Genomic DNA, 23,736 nt, shown 5'->3' on the forward strand with positions numbered 1-23,736 from the left:
AAAGGAGACAGAGAATCACTCACAACTTTGGGAAGTGCAGGAGAGAAAACCAACCAAAACTATCATTTGAATAAGAACTATCATTTGGCTCTTGTACATCTAAATTTTCAACTTATTTGGTTCCTTTCAACCTATAAACTACTCGATTGTGAGTCACCTCACCATTATTTGCACCCACATATCACACACACACACACACACACACACACACACACACCTCAAATAGGCAAAATGCACAAAACTGTGGCTTTGTAAAAGAGCAGTTATACTTCCCTTTACTCTAACTACTGTCTTATCAAACCTTCAAAGGCTCCCTCAGCAACACTGCTGCTGCTGATAAGAAGGCAGCACCCATCAGCCCAATGTCCACACAGCCACAATCTCAAAGTATGGCCTGCAGCCTTTCTCCACCTCACAAGTGATGTGAAGAGCATGGAAATATGGTGTTAAAACCATAGCAAGACAAATATGAAAATGAGAAAGTTTTATTTATTCAAAAGAGTCTATACAAACATACAAAAAGTAATACATGAAAAACGTCCCCAAACACATAAGATAACATATCTTATTTACAAGATTATTTACACTTTGGGGCCCAAACTAAAACCATGGACCCGAGGTCAAGTTGACAAGAGAGTAGTCTGTGATATCTCACTTGGGAAGCCAATGACCATGGCACTTCTACTACAAAACCTAAACAAAGAAAGGCAGGAAAGCCCTAGAAGGTACTGTAATGTGTAGAAGTCTTAAAACTGAGTCTTTTAGTGATTTTTAAAGATAATGACTTCCACAGGAACATAATGGTGTCCCTGGTAGAAACTACCATCATGACACTTCTGTTCATGGATGGCAGAGTAATCCCCACAGACAGCTCTTACATGTGCTGTTCCTGACACAGGAAAATCACTACTTGTTTTGTTTTGTTTTTTTCTTAATGGCAGTAAGGATGGAACCCAGGGTCTGAGAGTGCTTGGCAAGCACTCCACCACTGAGCTGCACACCCTGCCCCCAAAACTGTCTTATGAAAACAAAGCTGTCTCTGTCTCTAAACACACAGGATTATAATAACACGTTCCCTAAAAGTTAAAAGAAGTCCAGGATCCATCAGAAGCTGAAGCCGTTTCATTATTTCCTGACACTCCCTTCTTTTATTCCTGCTTAAATGCAAAAGCTGACAATTTCTGATTAGTAGAAAGATTTAATGCCTTTTGCTTCTTAGAAAGATCCAGATTCTCCTTCACTGTTTCTTCCTGGTCCTCTGTCTCACAGATCTCACTGGCCACACGTTTTCGCTTCTTTGCTTCAGCTCCATCGCTGGCAGTTTCTCCCTTGGCCTTGTTAGTCCATGCCTTTGAAAAACAGTGGGGTGAGAGGTAACGAGATTCTTATGCATGAAAAATTAAAGAATAAAAATGGTCTACTTACTTTCATGGGTAATATTCTTGTATACAGAACCATAATTAGCATTTGAAATTTTAACTTTATTATTAAAGGTTCTAATGGTTAACAAATTTAGATTTCATATTCTTTGGAAATAGTTGCAATATCTGAAGAAGAGATAGATATCCATAATACGTAAGCAACTTTGAAAACTCAAAAGCAAATCAACAATCAGGTTAAAAATACAAAATAAATTTGAAAGATATCCTCAAGATACAAATAAATGGTCCATGGCTAACATGGACAGGCTCAGCATCTCTAGTCATCAGGCTGCAAATCAAACTCACTAAGGCAATGCCCATGTGGGGATGGTGAGGAACACTTGTAATTTTTGACACTTGGGAGGCTGAGACAGGACTGTCAGGAGTTCAAGGGCAGTCAGCTACTTAATTAGATACTGTCTCAAAAAAACAATCATATATACTTGGGGGTTGAAGGGTGAATCAAAGAAGAAGAGTGTATTTTTCTTGAGCACCAAGGACATACATGATGCACATATATACATGCAGCCAAATACACATACATGGACAGTTTTTTTGTTTTTGTTTTTTCAAGACAAGGTTTCTCTGTGTAGCCCTGGCTGTCCTGGAACTCACTCTGTAGACCAGGCTGGCCTCGAACTCAGAAATCCACCTGTCTCTGCCTCCCAAGCGCTGGGATTAAAGGCGTATGCCACCACTGCCCAGCTGTTTTGTTTTAATTAAAAAAAAAAAAAAAACCACAATCAACAACTAGGCTCAAAACTGTAACCTCAGTACATGGGAAACAGGCAGAGGCAGGAGGACTGCCCAACATTTGAGGCCAGCCTTCTTTACATAGTGAGTTAGTTCTAAGCCAATCAGGGCTACAGAATAAGGCCCCATCACAAAATACAACAATTCCCAAAGCCATAATCATGAGATGAGAATACAGTAAAAGAGTGCTTGCCTACCATTCACAAATGCCCTATATTCTACACACAGAAATACAAAACTCCCCCAAACTAAAAAAACACACATACAATCACAAGTTTTGTTAAGTCTCTTCCTTTTATAATAAATTCATTCATGTAAATTTATACAGAAACACAAAAATGCTAAAAAGACTCTAAATGAGGCTGGAAATGGTTAGCCTCGTTTCTAGCTTCTGGATCACGCAATACCCATTACTCATAAAACCCAATCCGTCAAAGCCGGTGCCTACACTCTACAGTGAGGAAAGGAAGTCTGAGGCGTAACTGGCAAACTGCTCACTTTCCTTCCTCTTTCTTCCCAAACACTGCAGGTTAGCCAGCTACCCCTCCTAATTTTTGTATGAAAGGCTGGACCAAAGCACCAAAGTTTTCCAACCAAAGGAATTCTTCTCATGGAAGTAGATAGCATTATATTCTCTTCTACTTTCATGTACTTGATAGTAGTAGTTAAAATATCTACTTTGTCAAAACTCACCCACATCTAATTTCCAATTCACCAAGACTTTTTTGATGTATTCACTTTTCCAAAGAAAAAGGCATGTCTATAAGAACCTTTTTAAACATGGGAAGCCCACCACGATCTCATCTCAACATAAAAGTCCGTACCTTTCTTTCTTCAGCAGACAATACTCTAAATCGTATCATCCCCTCTTTTATTATGTCTGCTTCATCTGACATGTCAGGGTTGTCGGACAAAATATGACTTCTATTTTCTTCCAGCCACATCTGGAACCCAGTCTTTGGCCTAAAGTAATAATAACATGAAAAAATTTACACCGAATATATTATCTAAAGTGTCATGTGACATTTTCAAATTAGTAGCTAACGATCAGCTTTTCAATACTCACCTCACTCCACTCACTGCTGACCCGGGTTGTCCTGCACCATTATTTAGGAAAGCAAGGTCAAAGCACACTTGTAAAATTGACTCGATTCTATTATACCTTCTGTACAAACTGTATTTAGGTCATCAGAAGTCTTAATGAAATTAATCAAGTTTCTTAGCACTTGCTACCACACATCCTAAATGCTTTATATGTATTACCTTATAGTAAAACCTCATGATTTGGAAATAATTGGTGTCTCAACTGATAAATTAGGCACCGGGGGTTCAGAGAGATGAAATAGCCTAGTTTAGGTACATAGGGTAAGAGTAGGATGAGACTGAACAGCTAAGCATTCTGACACCAGAATCCCTGTTTAGTCCACTGCCTCCTACTATTCAAAAGCTGAAGAGATCCTTAATATTAGCCTGAATGAATGGCACAGGTATTTACAACTAAGATCTTATTTTTAATTAATTTTGAACAGGGTCTCACTATGTAGCTCTGGCTGTCCTGGTACTCACTTTGTAGACCAGGCTGGCCTTAAACTCAAAGAGAGCCAGCTGCCTCTGCCTTGTGAGTGCTGGGATAAAAGGCATGTCAGCACGCAGCTGGGACACTGCATCTCAAACACAAAGCTTCTCTACATACTCACCTTTGGTTTTCAGAGTTTTGAAGGCACTCGGCTGGAGTTTCAGAAGACGAACTTTTAGGATTTTCTTTTACTTCCTCAGTCTTATCAGCCTGTGAAGTTCTTTTCTGGAAATAGGATGCTGCGGATGCCTATGAAAACAAACAGATGTGTAAGTCTGGTGACAAATCTATAAATATTTAAAAGGGGGGATCTAGGTGGAACACACTCCCTTGCTACATAACCAGTGATAAACCAGGCACTTCATCTCGCCAGAACAATACGTATGAGGCTCACCAAAGCAGTACCTGCTTAGACCTTGGCTTGGGAATGAGAGGCTTTATAACTGGAGATTTTTCATTATTTTCTACTCGATTGAAAGAAGTGGACTTCCTGGATGATTTGTTCATATTGTCTAAAATATTAGCTGAGCGTGTTGAATTCACTGATACAGCTGGTTCTTTGGAATTGACTATTACCTAGAGAGAAGAGAATATTCTATGTGAAGAAGACAATCCCACTGTGGAATCCCTTTTTAGAATGAATTCATCATGGAGTACAACCCAAATTGAGACTGAAACAAGTTCTCTCAGATACCACATCCCAAGGACAGACAGGGATGCCACACCCTCAAGTCCTCAGCACTGGGTATCTAGAACTAAGTAGGACACGGGTGCTGAGGTCGGAAGGGAATGGCTTGCAGCTTCCCCTTTGTTTTCACAATGACCTGTCTTTAATCTAAGAATCTAAGGAGGTCATCTGGAAACATCTTTGTATGGATAATATTCAAACAGAAAACATCATTGGTTACCTTGAAAGGGTTTACCCGTCCTTGGCTGCTAGAGAAAACTGCACCTATTACAAGAAAAAAACTCAATAGTGTTGTGTTGTGTTTTGTTTTTTTGTAAAATCAATACAACTTCTGACTTTCACAATGCTAAATATAATATTTTAACTTGTATTATATGAAAACAAAGGTACTTTTTTTTGAGACAGGATCTCACTATGTACATGAGACTGGTCTGGAACTGCTATGCAAACCAGGCTGGCCTTACAGGGATTCCCCTGCCTCTGACGTTCTAGTGCTAGTATTCAAGGCGTGTCCTTCTGCGCCCAGCCCCATGTAACTTTAAAACAAACACAAATGATCTTTTCCCTTCTTCCAAGCTGGAATAATATTAAATGTGAACTGTCCCAACTTGCTGCTGTGAAACATACCAGTGTGTAGACTCCTTCTCCCCTCGACCATGAAACAGCGGTGCTAAGGTTAGTAATGTCTACAGTGTGGACACCCATGCCCATCTTGTCAAGGAAACACCTACTGATACCTCTCTCCCCGTCATCTGACCCTTCTTCATTCACCTGTTTCTCGATTTAAAAACAAAAACAAAACAAGCTCTTTACACTTCCAACTACCATCTTTCCTTACAACCCTACCAAACTTTTCTTTTCTTTTTTGGTTTTTCAAGACAGGGTTTCTCTGTGTAGTCCTGGCTGTCCTGGAACTCACTCTGTAGACCAGGCTGGTCTTGAATTCAGAAATTCGCCTGCCTCTGCCTCTCAAGTGCTGGAATCAAAGGCATGCGCCACCACTGCCTCCTACCACACTTTTCAGAACCCACTGACATTACTATTACTTCCTCCTTCCCACACATTTCTCCACACTATGGTATGAAGTCTAACCCTTCTACACAACAGCTAGCATCCCCAGCCCACTTCTATGGAACCAAACATGATGGATACTTTCTGGTCCTTTACTTGAGATCTCCCAATGGCTTTCTATATAATGGTCCCTTCTATATTTTCTCATCCCTTGGCTTTTTAGACACCACATCCCAGACTTAGCCCTTTCTCTCTGGATCAGAGATCTCTCCCAGTACTTCCTCTCCTCTTGTACTTGATGCTTAAATGCTGGAAATCCTCTTAGCTAGGGCTGTTTCTTCTTACTTTACAAACTGTAATGACTGCTTGCCATGGTGTAAACTGTTCTACTTATGTCAATGGTTTAACATTTATTTTATGAGGTTCTGAAGCAAATGCCTAACTTAGCTAATGGTAATTCATCAGCTTCCCCTATGAACCTGTTTTGCTTTTCTCTAGAGTTTCTGATACTGGGCTATTCTTCATTCTGAACCATCTTCCACCTTAGAAACACCAACTTTTTTTTCTATTGTCACTATTATAGCCCAAGCCAAACTATTTAGTTTCACTCAGACTGCTTTGGTAGTCTTATGTCCATTCCCCCTTAATATCACGTGTGATGGCGTTGGTCCTGCTTAGAACCTACAGCAGCCTCCCAGGAATCGTAGAATGAAGACAGTCTGGAAAATCTTGAATATCCCTCCAAGACCCTATATTCTTCTTTTGAAGTCTCCACACATACTGTTTGTTCTGCTCCCATCCACCACTCCCTTGCAGGCTGATTCATCTTCTAGTCTCTGCTGTAAGCATTCCACGAGAATACCAATAGGTACCTAGCTTCTGACTAGATTGCAGCCACTGCTATAAGCTACATATATTTCTTACCTGATTTAAGAGCTGGTGTATCAGAGGAATTTGCACTTTGGAATAAGTTCTGCCCTATAATTAAAATAAATAAAACAATGTAAGTAAGGACAATGAAGTCATCCTTGATATTCAACATCTAGACTGCAGAGATACTTTGAAAAAATAAAAAAATGGAATTTAATTTCTCTTAGCTGACCAAAATGGAAAAATCAATACTAATGATAGCTTTTCTTTACTTATTTATGTATTTATTTAATCATTGTTGTTGGGGGTTGGCGATTTGTGCATATAGAGGTCAGAAGACAACTTTGTAGACAGAGTCAGCTCTCTACCTTTCCGTGTGTTCTGCAGGCGAAGCCCAGCACTGCGTGGCAAGCACCACTATCTGCTGAGCCTCTGTACCTTTCACTGATTTGAAAACATGTCTTACCATGGTTGTGTGGCTCTGGTTTTTCTTCTGAAACAGTGTCTTCTCTGTCCTGAAGATGTTCTGAAACGGCATCTTCTTCAACTTGACTTCTGACTCGTGGCTGACTCCACTCTGTAGTGGTACGACTGTAACTGATGGGTCATAGGATTAAACCATAAGAAACAAACGCAAAGACCAACTTCATGTTTAAGACAGTAAGGAAAATTAAAATAGTTGATGCTCTTTTACCCGGCATTCAGTTTTTCTCTGAAATCCTCTTCTTTCTCTTCTTCTGGCTGGGTCTCTGCCAATTCAGCTGCCTTTTCTGCAGCAAGTTCACTAAGTTTTTGAGCCAATATTAATTTCCGAGAGCGAGAGGCATATTTAATGGCTAAATGCACGGCATTTTGAGTCATTAGATCAGCAAGTTCCACACAGCGGAATTCTCGTTCCAATTTACAAGACAGCTAATCAGGGGGGAATCAAAATCAAATCATGTTAAGTCAAACTTAAAAAAAGAAAAGGAAAAAAAGACTGACAGGACTAGTGAAATGAAAGTCTTCTGGGTATAACACCTAATTCTTCTAAAATGCACACTGTACATCTATAAAATGGAAAGTACCTTTTTAAAAAAAAAGTATCTTATAATTAATGGTGTGTTGGCTTGATCAATAGTATTCCTTAGTGGCTTAAATGAATAAAATAACAGTGCATTTACAAATAGTACCTTAGATTCAATGAGATGTGACATACTTCAGATGTAAAGTGCATGAGAAGTAAGACAACTGTTTAAAATCAAGTGTAATTCTCATAAATTTTTCTCCAGTTGCCACTCATCACAATAAGGCAGGGAATTTTAAAAAGTGAATTAAAACAAAAAACAGCTACTACTTTGCTCAGAACTAGATAACAAATGCTAAGTGAATTTGGACGGGAAAAGTAGACATGCTTAAAATTTCATGTATATCGTCTGTGATCTTCAACTATCAGAAATAGCCATATAACTTTTAAATTAACATTTACACTTTTTATGTCTATAATATAAAATGAAGGGTGTTCTGGGGCAGGAGGGCTGACTGAGTGGTTAAGAATGAAGGGCTCTAATAGGCACCAGAATAGCAAACATGGCTCTGGCAGGCCTTGCCCTTCCCACTTCCCTCTTCCTGCTACATCATAGATTATATTCCTAAAGCTGGCCACCAAGGTCTATTCCCCTATTTGACTACTTCCTCCTCCAGAGGCTGATAACCAAGGTCTACTTATGGAAGTACTGAATTCCAGCAGTCAGAAGCCCCCTTTGTCACCTAATTTACATGCCCAACCAAAACAACCCAAATCATCCTAACAGGGGTTCCACCTTTTTCCTTTATAAACTGCCATTTGCCTAAGGGCCACATCTGTCTCCCTTCTATCAAGAGGCAGTCCCGTGTCCTTCCAGGGCAAATATCCCTTCTCCCTCTCCCTTCTTCCTTTTCCTTTCCCCTCGTTTAGTCTCCTGCCTTTGTCTCCCATTCCCTCCCCTTTGTCCCTCATGAGAGAAATAAATCTCCTTTGTGCTGAGTTCTTGGTCTTAGGGTGTCCTGTGCCAATTCCAGTTCTTTCAAAGAGCATTTGCTGCTCTTGGAGAGGGCCTAGGTTCTATTCCCAACACCCACACAGTGGCTCCTGGCTGTCCAGAACTCCACTTCCAGGATACCTAATATCCTCTTCTGGCCTCCATGATTACCAGGCACACACATGGTGCATGAACACACATGCAGATAAATACTCATAAAGTAAAAGCAAATCTTAAATACTCGCTTTTCTCTTTGGTTTGAATTGACAATCCAGCACAGGACAACTTGAGCTCAAAATAGTTCTTGCCACCAAGGGACACTAGCGGTCTTATGACTCATGGTGCAGGAACATTTTGTAATTTACACACCTGACCTATGAGGAAGAAGCTCTATATCTTCACCAGAGCTTCCTTAAAATTGCTGACATTAGTCCAAAAGAAGCACTTCTAAGCAAGGTGGAACTCTGACTCAGAGGGCAGTGTGGTTCTTGCCGTGGCTAGAATGAATTATCAGTCACTTCCCTCAATGGTCAACAGTACCATCCAGAGAAGACATGGGATTACATTCCTTTCAATAAATAAAAGCTTGAAAAGAGGACAATGAACTTTAAGAGACCCTGCTTCAAAGAGAAATGTAATGAAGAAGCCGGGGCACCAAGCCCAGCCACTGGTGATGTCAAAAGGCTGGGAAATCTGAAAGCCTAAGGACGGTCTCAAAACTGTCCAAGCCTGGAGATCTACAACAGTCCACACCTAAACTCTAGCATAGATGAGCAAGAGTCCCAACAATGGCTCTCACTCTTGCAAGTTACCTGGAGCATCAGCTGGAGCCCAGTGGATGGGCACAACACTGGAAAAGCTTACTCACCCACCTACAGCCTTAGCTATAGGGAAATACTTCAAATATTTTAACTGTAACATCAAAAGTGAGATAGAAATTTTAAGGGAGAAAATAAAATTGATATAACGTAGAAGGTAGAATTTAGTTTTTATTTACATATATTTAAGAAATTCTACCTAAGGCTGGGCATGGTGCTACATACCTTTCCTCCTCACTCAGGATGCAGAGGCATCTTTGAGTTCAGGGCCAGACTGGTTTACATATAGAGCAAGTTCCAGGACAGCCACGGCTACATACAGAAAACCTGTTTCAAAAGAATTTTTTCCCTCAACCTAAGAAAATAATTAAACTCTTAATTTTTCACCATATTTTACTCACCGCAAGCATTTTCATTAAGAGTTCCTGCTGCTCTTTTACTGCCTGGTTTTTAATGCTCTCCTCATAATCATAACCATTTTTAGCCAAGTAATCAAGGTAGTTGTGAAACAGAACCGAATGCCAAAATTGTTCCTGGAAAATGGATAGAAGTACATAAAACTGAATATTCCCTTAATACTGGGCAAGTGTTAGCTGTACCTTAAGATGCTAGCTTTAAAATATTTTCTGAAATCCTCCTGTCTATATATTCTTACTTTACAATTCCAATCTCAATGTGCTATAATAGCTGGGCTTTATGTTCTAGCCTTTTAAAAAAGGTGTTTATCTTTATGTGTACAGCATTTTTATTTCATATATGTTTAGTCCTCAGAGAACTTTGTAAACCAGTTCTGTAGGTGATTTGCTTCCTAACTAGCATTAACTAATTGCAAGGTTTCAAATGCCTTTTAAAACAACAGGGCTAGGTCTAGAATAGGACAAGGTTATGGTCTGTGTAGAGGGCTTACCTGACCCTACCAGGGAAGCGCTGCCCCTGGTGAGGGCCTCCCAGTCAAAGCCATTTCCTCTGCAGAAAGCCCTGGAAGCTGTGAAAGCAACCACATGAGGTGGTCTTGTGATCAAAAAGCCTACTGCATTATCTATTAAATCATAGTGTAGTAATAATACCCAACACTGAGACTGTGACGATCTAAAATCTTCTGTGTAACAGGTATTTAGTATCAAATTTAGAGTACTAAGGCAGCTACATACCTCCATTTGGCCTTTCTCTGTTGAAGTCTGACAGTAAGGAAGCTTAAAAGATAATATAGCTACAGCAGGTCGTGGAAGGGTGGGAGGAAACCGAGAACCTTTACAAGGGATGCACCTGTCAGTTAAAATAAAAAAAAGTCCCATGCTAAAGACTTTATAATATCACAAAAACTGCTAAAATAAAACCTTGTCATAAATTAGGAACTATGAACAGTAATACTATTCTAATAGGCCTTTGGGTTTGAAACTTTTTATAAAAAACAACCCTAGTAATATTAAATGCCCACCAGAGAGACATTAAAAAGCAGCCACACCCACAAATGCTTTTCACATGATATATACCCCTTTGTCATGAGATGTGAACCTTTCCTTTATTGTGTGATAATACAATAAAAGCACAAATATGAGTCAGCTGTGGTGACACATGCCTTTAATCCCAGGCTCAAATCCTTAAGAGGCTCTCAAAAGAAGGAGGAAGAAGCAATGACTGAGTAGCATCTTCCAACCTTTTAAAAACAACAACAAAAAAAACCTTTATTTATAATAAAACTAAGAAAATCATGAAAACACCCTATCTCAATGCACAAAACTAAATACAATTTTATTTTCATCTTCCCTTTCTGTTTTTGAGCCATAGTCACAATGGATAGACCAGGCTGGCCTTGAAGTTCCAATTCTCCAATTCCACCACTCATGGTAGAAATAAGTACATTTTCACAAGCAGACCTATAGTCTCCCCCCACCCTCCCAAGGTTTTTTGAGACAAAGTTTCTCTGTGTAGTCCTGATTGTCCTGGAACTCACTATGTAGACCAGGTCAGTCTCAGATTCAAGAGATAAAGATGTGTGCATCATCACTACTCAGCTTTGTTTGTTTGTTTTTGAGATTTATTCATTTTGTATACATAAGTACCATGTGTACCACATCCATGCCTCAAACCCACGAAGTTTAGAAGTCCCCTGGAACTGAAGGTTGTGAGCCACTATGTAAGTACTAGGAATGGAATCCAGGTTCTCTGCAAAAGCAAGTGGTCTCAATTGCTGAGCCATTTCTCCAGACTCCATAAGCAGACTTCTGGAGATGCTAATCTCAGTGTTTCAAATGTGCAATGTGTAAGACTACACTAAATGTGGTAGCACAAACCTTTAATACTAGCACTTAGGGAAGTGGAAACCAGGAGTTCAAGGCTATTCGTTATTACATGGTTGAGTTTAGCCCAGATTGGGCTATAGAAGACTCAATTTTAAGGAACTCAAAATAATTTTCAAATTAAGTTATTTTTAACTTTGAATATGTCTGAGTCCACACTCAGATCTGTGCAAGTATTTAAGGTGCACAAGGTGGCTAGAAACCTGATTGGATCCCCTGGAGCTAGAGCCAGAGTTGTGAACTACACAACTTTACTCCTAGTACTTGGAGGGCAAAACAGGTGAATCCCTGAGTTTGAAGGCAGTCTGGTTTACATTAGACAGTCTCAAATAATAAGATAAAACATTTAATAACAAAGTGAGTCATCTTGAGTAAGCACTAGAGGGGGTTTATGGGTTCAAACTATAACCCCTTATTGATGTAATGGGAATTCTTTAGTTCAAACAAATAACTCGATTTCTAGAATTAGAAATAACTAAAGACATCCTAACACTGATTAAGAAGTTAACTAATTTAGTCTCAAAACCAAACCAAACCAAACCAAACCAAACCAAACCAAACCAAACCAAACCAAACCCAAGGTCTCATTATGTAACCCTAGCTGACCCACAACTTGCTTTGAAGACTATACTGACCTCAGACACAGAGATCCACCAGCTTCTGCCCTGAGTGCTGTGCCACCACACTCAGAAGGTTTTTAAATATAATGTTTTTCCCTGTACTGTAGAAATTCAGGACTGCCTGAATATTAAGCAAGCACTACCACTAAGCCATAGCCCCAGCCAACATAGTTTATAATACCTAATATATTAACAATGGAATTCTACAGATTCTATAAAGGCAAACATGGAAATAAGCATTAAAACCTTTATGGCTTTCTACTAAATTCAACTTTGCATTGTCTAAAAAAAGACTAATTTTCTCTCCTCAAATCCCTATAATGCAAACTACCACCACTCCAAACATTCCTGCTCTTGCCTTATAATCTGCCTAGAGATGCCAGGAACAGAATGTCTATTACCTTATTCTATCTCTAGAGATACCCTATTCTGGATATCTTCATAAGCAGAATCATATAATATGTAGTCCTTTGATTTCTTTTACTAGTGTAATGTTTCAAGGTTCATTTGCATTATAAACATGTTATGTATACCTTTCCACAGCCCAATAATACAAATAGACCACAATTTACTTTTCCCTTTACCAGTCAGCAGAAGATGAAAAGCAAATAAATATAGAGTCTCATACAAAGAGGAAGCTGGAGCCAGGCATATTGGTACAAGATCTTATCTCAACCTTTGCCCCTAAATCAGTCAACTTTCTACACGTTGTGATGGCCCACCTTAGCTGCTGGGGATTTTCATGGATGCCAACCACCCAGTAGTGATCAGATTTTCCTTTGCAGTGCTCTCTTATGTTACATATAGGAGTCCATGTATTCCCAAACCCTCTGTTAAGCATTCGAACACAGCCTTCGGAATCCACGTAACAGGGAGTACCTAAACACCCAGAACAAAGAAATCAACTGAAAATGTACTATTAAATAAACCTTTCAAAAATACATACCAAGGATTCAACTTTAATTTCAAAAGCTAAAGCTGGGGGGAGATAATTCAAAGTCGCTTTCTGTAAAATTCATTTCCACAGAGACCTAAATGAAGAAAAAAACTTTTGATTCTGACTTAAATTTACTAAAAGGAAACACACACACACACACACACACACACACACACACACACACACCCCTCCACTAGTTTCAATGAAAGTTATGTCCCCCTGCTGGAATAAAACAGAAATTTTTTAAAAGTCCATTTAACTTTTTAAAAAAGTTTAAACATATATACACAAATTTAACTTTTAATCTCACTGTAGTACTTTTTAACAAGAAATTTTAGCATTTAACCCAGTATAGCCAAAATATTACGACTTAAACATGAGTCAATGCAAACCAATAACTGAGATTCTTTTTATATTCTTTTTTTCAATACTGTCTTTCAAATTCAGCATTCTATATTTATAGCATATCTCAACTTGGCCACTTTTCAAGTATTCAAGAGCCAGCCACATACAGATTGAGCACAATTTTAGAAACTTCTTAGCATATATAGAATTAACTGAAAAAGACATGTTTTAATGATTTGTACCTCTCCATTACTATACAATAAAAAATATTAGAAAAATATATTTTTTTAAGGCTAGAGAAGTGGCTCACTGGTTAAGAGCACTCGCTATTCTTACAGAGGACTATAGTTTAGTTTCCAGAACACAGAGGAGGCTCATAACTACCGTTAACTACAACCCCAGGGGATCTAATGTCCTTCTGGACTCTTGGGCACACACATACACATAACTAAATACAAGATAATAAAAATACCATTTTCTTTGTAAGCTTTCTTATCAGAATTCTCATGAATAGTGAAACAATTATTATTCTACCTAACAACAGAAGTTTGGATTCATATTAAAATTAAAAATTTAAATATAGAGTATTTTTAAATCAATTAAGACTAAGATAAAGAAATTATTTTCTTGAAATATGTCTTTAATATAAAGAAAGAAAATTATCTTGCCTTCAGCAGAAAACCCCAGCCATGTAAGGTAGGATTTCCTTGTAAGAGGAAGAGGATCACCATGCAAAACCTGTTTTTTCTTCCGCCCCAGCTCTAGCAGTTGAACTCCAAGGCACTGTTCTCCATCAAACCCTGTACCTAGAGAAATGTACATATGTATGAGGCACCAGGGGTTATTCAGCCATAACAAGTCTAAATTATTTTCTGTGAATTAACCTTGTGACACTTTTTTGGGGGTAGGGTGGGGGGGCAGGACGTCTTGAGACAGAAATTCTCTTAGTCATCCTGTTTTTCCTAGAACTTGATTTGTAGACCAGGAATCTGAGATCCCCCTGCCTCTGTTTCCCAAATGCCAGGATTAAAGTCATGTGGTATCACAGCCCATGACACATTCTTAAAACAGCACCATTTTTGTGGTTAACCCACACGAGCAATCTTTTTGATACATTAGAAGCAGAATAATATATTACAATGAATATTTGTGGAGACAATGGTACCGTAGTTGGTACCATTCCCGTTATGATCCTGGTCTAAAGGGAACTGAGCAACATGTATCTATCACTTTCTGCTTCTTGACTGTGACTGTAGTAACGACCAGCTAGTTAATAAGCCCAGTTGGCTTCACATCTCCACCACAACGGACTGTGCCAGAATAAGCCATTCACCCTCCAGTTGGCTATATCAGGTGCTATGGAGACAAGGTTTCTCTGCATAGCCTTGGCTGTTCTGGGACTCTCTGTTGACCAAACTGGTTCGGAACTCTATCTCCTGAGTGTTGGACTTAAAAGCTAGCGCTGCCACCACCTGGCTCAATACTTCACAACAGAAGGAGAAACTAAAACAGGGCCATTCAGAAATGGTTGAATACTTTGTCATAATCCCAAACCAAAATTCACTCACCATTTTTTATGAGACTAAAATAGCAAGTTCTACCATCAAGCATCTTGACACAGTCCAATCCCTATTTGATACTTACTTGCTGAGGAATGATGTATGAAAATATTGTGTTTCCAATAATTAAACCGTTATGTTTCTATAAGAGTAGAAAATTTCTGTGTACAGTAAACACATTGTACTCATAAAACATACATTTTAGTCAAGCTGCTTCAGGTGGTGCTCTCTGGTGCTCAGTGATGGAATGGCAGGCACCGTTCAAACTATGCATTTGGGCATTCAGAACCCAGGCTGCAGTGAAGTTACACCAACAGAGACAAACACTGCTACAAACACTACAGACTTGGTGCACACTTAATTTTAAATTAATTTATGGTTGCATTTAGAAGGTTTTTATTGTTGCTTATGGGCTCATATTTAAAAAGATGGATGCGATGAAAGAGGAACAGCTAGCAGAAAGGTCCTAAGACAGAAATAAGGATGTGTTCACAGGACAGAGTGGCCAGTGGTAAAAGACAATGGTAAGGCATGAAGTTAAAGAAACAGATGAAGCTCTGATCCTGTTAGACCAATAAAACACCTTGTTATGGGAAGTAGTTTATTATTCTAAAAATAAAGTCAGAGAAATTTAAGCAGAAAAGAGAGATGGTCTAAGGTTTTAAAAGATCGTACAAACAACTATGCACAGAATAGACTGTAACATTCCTAGTAGAGGCTACTATGACCAGCACTGAAACATGGCATGGCTGGGTGTTAGTTTGTGAAATGAAATGAGGCAGACTTGGAATGGGCTACTCGCAGAAACATGTTCTGACTATACTGATGGAGTTCATATGTCTTATAGTTGTATAAGGTTGAACATTTGTTAATATGAACTGTTAATAGACTAATTACTGAGGCGACCAAACTATTTAAGCAGAAAATTTGAGGAAAAAAAAGTAAATGAGTTCAAAAGGCCAGTTAAACATAACACACAGATTTCAAATGAGTAAGTGAATATGAAATTTCAGAGACATGGTTATGAAATATGGCTGGTATACCAATTTAGACATACATGTTTAAAACCACATTTTAAAATAAAATCCCCTAAAGAAGCTTCTCAAACTGTTTTCGGGTGTTTATTTTTGTTTGTTCTGAGACAGGGTTTCACCTTATAGTTCTGACTGGCATGAAAATTTTCTGTAAACTAGGGTGGCCTTGATAGCAGGAGATCCATCTGTCTCTTCTCCCAAGTGCTGGGATTAAAGGTGTGCATGCATCACCACACCTGGTTTTCAAACCTTATTTTTGACATGAGTCACGATTATCAATTTAGAATTGCAAGCAACGTTTTTAAAAGGTAAAATCAAAGAGTACATATTGTCCATGACACCTGTTTCAGTTACTCTTGCAGATATGTACAAAATGGCAATGAAAACAAAATCGCAAAACAGCTGAACAAGAATGTCACAGCAGCCAAGAGAGGACAATACTTCCTCCAGAGTCTTTAAAATAAAACAAACGACCTTGCAATAAACTTGCTACGGTCTGTGTTAACAGACAGGTAGGAAGTGAAGACAGAAAGCAAGGAAAAGGAGGTCCCAACCTCTGGAAGTCGCTCCTAGCTGTTTTGGTTCTTTGAACTATAGAAGTTGTAGGTTATTTCTGAGGTATACAAACTGAACAATGTACTTGCCAAAAGATAAACTTTACACGAGCAAATAACGGAATTTTACCTTTGAATTTCCTTAGTAGTAGTCTATACAGTGGAGCATCCTTATTTTTCTTGCTTAGCAATATCTCAACATTTTCTAAAGTCAAAGATGAGGCTAACTACAACCACCATGATTAGTTATATATAAATTGTTTGGTTGTAGTTAGCCTCATCTTTGACTTTTCATCAATGATGAAAATACTTAGTAAATGCAAAAGGAGGTATACAATCCAAAACCAAATGAGGTATAACAACAACAATAGTTCAAGTAGTTTCATTTTACCAAAGTTAAGGCACCATATAAGACGAGGAAAAACCTACCTCTATGATAAACGACGCAAAGCTGTTCTCCGTGTCCTGCCATTGATACCACAGGTCCAGGAAGGCAGAAGATTTCTTTCTGAACACCTCCAATAGTAAACAATCGAAGGAGCAAGGCACTGGTAGCAGCAGCCGCCCATCCTAGCCCAAGACATATGGCTTCGATATCCTCATTCTGAGGCATATCTACCATCCACTCTTTGCTTGAATCCCAAGAACTGAAGTGCAAGCAGTGAAGCTTGCTAAAACAAATAAGACAAGACAGAAACGGCCACATTTTTATGTGATAATTTTAATCATCCCTTCCCTTCCCGGAAACAGGGGCTCTGTGTAGCCCTGGCTGTCCCGGAACTTGCTCTGTAGAGTAGGCTGGCCTAGAACTCACTGAGACCCAACTGTCTCTGTCTCCTGCGTGCTGGGATTGAAGGGGTGTGCCACCCAGCTATCTGTGGTAATTTATATATAACTAATCATGAGGCAGTTTATTTTTCTATTTTATTATAACTGTTTTTAAAGAAAATAATTATAAAATTCATTTGGAATGTGCATGTCTGGTACCAGGGATACAACCATTTCCTTGAAGCTGATAAACAGATATTTTATGGCACCCCAAGCCCATGAAATACATTTAAAATGATCTACCTTAAGACTGTTAACTCACATTTTTTAAAGATTATTTGAAGATATAAGAACATGTCCACAAGATAATATTAAATGGAAAATTGAAGGTAAAGTCTATAAAGTGTTCCTATACCATAAGTGCACAATAACAACCAAGACTTTAAAAACATACAAAGTATCAAAACCTTATGCAACAATTTTCATTAAAAAAAGAAATAATAGCCAGGCAGTGGTGGCGCACGTCTTTAATCCCAGCACTTGGGAGGCGGAGGCAGGTGGATTTCTGAGTTCGAGGCCAGCCTAGTCTACAGAGTGAGTTCCAGGATAGCCAGGGCTATACAGAGAAACCCTGTCTCGAAAAACAAAAAAAAACCCCAAAAAAACAAAAAAAAAAAACCAAAAAAACCAAAAAAACCAAAAAAAAAAAAAAAAAAAAAAAAAAAAAAAAAAAAGAAAGAAAGAAAGAAATAATTAACATGAAAGACTAGGAGAGAAAGAAAAAGCAATAATTCTAAGGAAAACAAAAAGGATAACCATCTACCTATCAAACCATGTAAACTAGCCCACAATCCACTAAGCAAAAAAGAAAAACTTGATAAATATTACATTTTGATATTATCTTCCTTTGAATTTTTTTGTTTTCATATGAAGATTTCAAATCTAACATACAGCAAACAAAACAAAACAAAAAACCCTAACAAAGAAACAAACCAAAACAAATCAAGCCTGAGGCTTGCAGTTAACCAAGACTAGGACTGAATTAATTATAAGAAATATAAAAGTTTTTGAGATGATAAAAAATATTATATACTTTGTAATATATACAAATCTGTCAACTCATCAACCTGAAGTATGGTTACATTTTATTGTATATAAATTATACTACAATAAACTAAATTTAAAGGAGAGTTCAAATAGACAGATGTCAAGAAGGATACGTATCAAACTATTAATTCACTTTTGTTTTTTTTTTTTTTTTGAACAGAGTATTTCTCTGTAACCCTGGCTGTCCTGGGACTCACTTTGTACAGAGATGGCCTCCTGCTCTGCCTCCCAAGTGCTGAGATTAAAGGCGTGCATCACTACTGCCTGGCTCAAAGTATTAATTCTAAAAGAATTCTAAAGGGGATTTTCTCTAGGGAATGAAGGGAACTTTCATTTTCTGAGTACTCTATGAATGTTACTATTATAATTGCAATAACTATTGTTATGATATAAAATATAGTCTTATCTCTTTTGTGTTATAAACTATTTCCATCATTTTCATATGCAGACGATGCAATGAGGAGACAACCAGAGCATAACATATTCTGAGATATACTGGTGTTTACAGCCAATTCTAGTTTCTCATATTCCATACTATAAATAATACAATTTGATCTAATGTTCAACAATGCCAGATTCTCCCTATTTACCTTGGTAATTCATCAGCACTTTCACATGCCAACAAAATAGCTTCATGGGAAAGAGTTCCCATTGTGTAATTGAAAGCATTTGATAGATGTGTCGCATGATGGATGGAGGTGTCATGGAACTCCACATCTATGGCACTATCTTGATCGTCGTTATAACAGCGAATAATCCCAACAGAGTTCCATACCTACGAGTATATAAGATCAAGCAAGAGGGACTCACACACTATAACTCAGTCCCTACCTAGAGTTACTATTCTAACTCAGCATAGCTTCAGGAAGCAGTGGGAATAGTACAGCTTCAGTAACTAATTATTCTTTCCTTTATAAAAAGTCACATAATTAATTAGCAAGTGGGGTGTTTAACATTTTAAAAATTACATTAGTAATATAATACTTATAATTGGCTTTAAATAACTAAAACAAATTCTTCCAAACAAATACCTCAAACTCTAAGATTCTACACACAAATAGAGATGTAAATGACAACAGATTTATTTTTCTGTTCAGATAACTGGTTTGTCATAGGACAAATATATAAATTATAAAACAACATTAGTAACATTTGGAAAGTTTAATTTTCATTGATGTATACTATAGGCTCACACGCAATCCTTGTCTGTCTGTCTGCATGCCTGCCTGCCTATCTGTCTTCGCATTCCTTTCTTTTCAATGTGTATGACTATTTTGCCTGCATTAATGTATGTATACACGCCACGTGCATATCTGGTGACCACCAAGGCCAGAAGGACATAATATTAAACATAGCTATAAATAAAATATTGACACTAAGATGTATTATATTACTCGATGAGGATACTTCTTTTTTCTTCTCATGCCAGGCCCGCTCGCTCTGGCCCAAAGATTCATTGATTTATTATATGTAGGTACACTGTAGCTGCCCTCAGACACATCAGAAGAGGGCTTCAGATCTCATTATGGATGGTTGTGAGCCACCATGTGGTTGTTGGGATTTGAACTCTGGAAGAGCAGTCAGTGCTCTTAATAGCTGAGCCATCTCTCCAGCCCTCAATGAGGATTCTTAACAATAAAGTTTTATTACAAAATGCTACTCTTCATATTTTCACAAGTTTTTATGACAGAACTATGTCTTCAATAAAAACATCTAACAAAATTTGCAGAATGAAAAATATAAAATTACTAGCAAATAAAAATACCAAATTTTCAAGAGACTCAAGAAGGAAGACCAAAATGTAGATACTTCATTCCTTCTTAAAAGGGGGAACAAAATACCCATGGAAGGAGTTGAAGAGACTAACTATGGAGCAGAGACTGAAGGAAGGACAATCCAGCCTGATATAGCTGTCTCCTGAGAGGCTCTGACAGTACTCGACTAATTCAGAAGTAGAGGCTCACAGCCACCTATTGAACTGATTACAGTGTCCCTAATGAAGGAGCTAGAGAAAGGACCCAAGGAGCTGAAGGGTTTGCAGCCCCTTAGGATGAACAACAATATGAACTAACCAGTACCCTCAGAGCTCCCAGGGGCTAAACCACCAACCAAAGAGAACACATGGTGGGGCTCATGGCTCCAGCAGCATGTGTACAGTAGAGGATGGCCAAGTCAGTCATCAGTGGGAGGAGAGGACCTCGGCCCTGTGAAGGTTCTGTGCCCCAGTGTAGGGAATGCTGCCAGGGCAGTAAGCAGGAGAGGGTAGGGTGGCGAGCAGGGGGAGGCGGGAGGGAGGAAGGAACAGAGGTTTGTTCTTGTTGGTTTTTTGTTTTTTGTTTTTTTCGGAGGGGAAACTGGGAAAGGAGATATCGTATGACATGTAAATAAAGAAAATATCTAATAAAAAAAAAAAATACAGGGGGCTGGTGAGATGGCTCAGCGAGTAAGAGCACTGACTGCTCTTCTGAAGGTCCTGAGGTCGGATCCAAGCAACCACATGGTGGCTCACAACCACCCATAATGAGATCAGACGCTCTCTTCTGGTGCATCTGAAGACAGATGCAGTGAATTATGCTGAGCAAGCGGGGCCAGAGCAAGCGGGACCTGCAGAGTTCAATTCCCAGCAACCACACACATGATAGTTCACTGCCATCTATATAGCTACAGTGTACTCATGTACTCATACATATAAAATAAAATAAAAATAAATCTTTTAAAAAAGATAAAAAAAATACTAAATTTTGTAAGCTCTCAAACTTGAAGCAAAAAGTTACTATGTTCATTCATCAATTCAAGAAACATACTTAATACCTACAGTGTTGTACCTTGTTTAAAATACTAAGATAGTAGGTTTTCTTTTCTTACTTTAAAAGTTTTTTAATTTTATGTGTGTGGGTGTTTTATCTGCACATAATGTCTGTGTACCACTATGAAGGACAGAAGAAGACATTTGATTCTCTGGGACTGGAATAACAGTTGTGACCTGCCATGTGGGTGTTGAGAATTGAATCTAGTTTAGTGCTCAAAACTGCTAAGCTTGTAAAAGACTAATTTTAAAAAAGAACAATCTCTGTTCTAATGGACCTTATGTGCTCCTGGAGGCAGTGTAAAGTGTTCTTCTTTGTTATAGTTTTTTACTTATCACATCTTCTTGTGTTTTAAAATCTAAATAATATTTTAGATTAAAAAAATAGAGCCAAGCATGAGGGTAAATTATCTACAATACCAGCATTCAGGAGGCAGAGGCAGAAAAGTGTCACAAATCTGAGGTCAATCTGGTCTACATAGTGAGTTCTAGGTTACTTAGTGAGATTCTGAGAAATAAGGTTGGGAATATGCCAACAAGTATTATAAGATATATAGTCATATTTTTATATTATTTTATCTTATAAAACATAATTAACAAATTTTTCAATGCTGAAAGATTAAAAATTTTAGTTAACCATGAAATAAACCTACCATAAAATTATGATCAATTAAATGCTCTAACCCACTTAAGCAAGGTTTTTTAAATTATTTTTTAATCCATCCAATAAACTGTAGGGAAGAAACAGTGCTGAAGTATTTTTTAAAAGGTGGATATAGATGAAAGCTCACCATGAATCTGTGAGAGAGATGCAAGGGCGTAGAACTTGACTGGAACGGCTTTTGTCGTGGGGTTGGCATGGGCCCATCATAAAATGGCCTTTGGTGTTTTATAAGGGGGAGATTGTGAATACTGCTTGCCTGATCATCGTCCCCTTCCTCTTTGTGAAGATCATTTTTTAGCATTGTAACATCTACAATATGAAGAATTGTAAGACAATCATCAAATTAACAGCCTAGAAAAAGGAAAGCATTATGGAGTATTACAGTAAAGGCCCTCCGTGGACTTAGTAATAGTTGGCACACTACTAGCCTCTTCCACCGTGGCCTCCATGCTCAAAGAACGTAGTGATGATGCACAAGTCCTGAGAGGGGGGAACAGATGGTGCCTTACACTAATGTAGGCAATGACACCAGGCTTTATTAGTAGTCACTGCATTGTTAGTTACCACCCACTTATACTCATTTTACCAATCTTGATATTTATAAAGTTCAGGGTGGGCCAGTGGGAGACTCAGCAATTAAGGATGCTTGCTTTGCCAAACTGGTAACCTGAGTTTGATCCTCAGAATCCATGTAAAGCTGGAGAGAGAAAACTAAGTCCATGTATGCTGTTGTTACACACACACACACACACATCACAATCTCCTTAAAGCTGTGGGCTGTGGAGATGGCCTGGATGGTAAAGTGTGGCCTGTGGGTCCCCGAGACTGAACTCCGTTGTCAGACTTAACAGCAGACACTTTTACCTGGCAAGCCATGACAGTGTTTTGTTGTTTTAAATTTAGTTTTGTGTGCCCTAGAGTGCAGATGTGCACATCGTATGGCACATGTGAGGGGATCATAGGATAACCCAGAAAGCGAGTTCTCTCTTGCTACCTTGTGAGGCTGGGCATAAGCACCTCTAGCCTAGCCTCCTCTCTAACTTTTCCATTGTCGATTTAATTGAGCTAATCTCTGTTACTTCCTTTTATTTGGGATATAGCTTCTTTTATAGTTTGTTAAGGAGGCTTAGATTGCTGATTTGAAATTTTTTAACATAGGGTTTAGAATGTACCTCTAGACACTAATCAAGCCATCTATGAGTTTTTAATAACATCTGGAAAACTAATCAGCAAGGGGACTCTCACATGCACAAAGGCAAAGTCATACCAACTGAGTTTTCATCATCTCCCAAGTCATGATCTGCGGCCAGCATGAGGTCATCATTATCATCATCCTCGTTTATAATTCCTTTTGAAAAAGAAGGGATCTCAACTGCATTGTCATTTAGAAAATCGCCAGTACTACTTGTGTTATCTCCATCAAAAAGATCATCGTAATCCTCCTTTTCCACTCTACTTGATACCTTGAAAAATTAAATTACAATGTATTAGTAAATCACTTAGATAAACACAATTAGGCAAAAGGCAGCTCTTTTTCTTTTGCTGTTAATGTTGTGCTGGATATTAACCTAGTACTTTGCACATAAATGTACAGCCTTGATCCTCAAAGACAAATATTTTGTATTTATGGTTTTTTGAAACACTGTCTTATATATCTTATTGGCCTCAAACTGACTCTTGTTACCAAGGTTGACCTGAAATTTCTGATCCTGCTGCCTACCTACCAAGTGCTGGGAGTACAGTCAACCACCAACCCATCCAGATCCCTAAAGACATGTATAAACTCTGCCAAGTAAGCACATACCTATCACTTAAGAATGATTAGCAAGTACATTTATTTTAAATGCCTTGTACTCTGGGGACAGGTCAGGATTATGGGGATACATATGCAAACGCATATCCATA

The 23,736-nt window shown here is 38.3% G+C and overlaps 1 protein-coding gene across 1 annotated transcript in view; it reads right to left on the reverse strand.

Annotated features, from left to right (window-relative positions):
* Nucleotides 1-469: 469 nt before the first annotated feature.
* Wdhd1 (WD repeat and HMG-box DNA binding protein 1) overlaps nucleotides 470-23,736 on the reverse strand; it is a 34,035-nt gene continuing 10,768 nt past the window's right edge. The window contains exons 10-25 of the mRNA XM_031361297.1: nucleotides 23,099-23,294; nucleotides 21,959-22,140; nucleotides 18,952-19,136; nucleotides 16,916-17,157; nucleotides 14,008-14,145; nucleotides 12,780-12,936; nucleotides 10,289-10,403; nucleotides 9,539-9,670; nucleotides 7,014-7,231; nucleotides 6,786-6,916; nucleotides 6,374-6,427; nucleotides 4,659-4,702; nucleotides 4,156-4,326; nucleotides 3,872-3,999; nucleotides 2,999-3,137; nucleotides 470-1,349 (exon numbers count right to left, since the gene is read on the reverse strand). Coding sequence (XP_031217157.1) covers nucleotides 1,149-1,349; nucleotides 2,999-3,137; nucleotides 3,872-3,999; nucleotides 4,156-4,326; nucleotides 4,659-4,702; nucleotides 6,374-6,427; nucleotides 6,786-6,916; nucleotides 7,014-7,231; nucleotides 9,539-9,670; nucleotides 10,289-10,403; nucleotides 12,780-12,936; nucleotides 14,008-14,145; nucleotides 16,916-17,157; nucleotides 18,952-19,136; nucleotides 21,959-22,140; nucleotides 23,099-23,294 — 2,433 coding nt within the window. The 3' untranslated portion in view covers nucleotides 470-1,148. The remainder of the gene's footprint in view (nucleotides 1,350-2,998; nucleotides 3,138-3,871; nucleotides 4,000-4,155; nucleotides 4,327-4,658; nucleotides 4,703-6,373; nucleotides 6,428-6,785; nucleotides 6,917-7,013; nucleotides 7,232-9,538; nucleotides 9,671-10,288; nucleotides 10,404-12,779; nucleotides 12,937-14,007; nucleotides 14,146-16,915; nucleotides 17,158-18,951; nucleotides 19,137-21,958; nucleotides 22,141-23,098; nucleotides 23,295-23,736) is intronic.

Source organism: Mastomys coucha, unplaced genomic scaffold (genome assembly GCF_008632895.1).
Source record: "Mastomys coucha isolate ucsf_1 unplaced genomic scaffold, UCSF_Mcou_1 pScaffold9, whole genome shotgun sequence".
Lineage (NCBI taxonomy): Eukaryota > Metazoa > Chordata > Mammalia > Rodentia > Muridae > Mastomys > Mastomys coucha.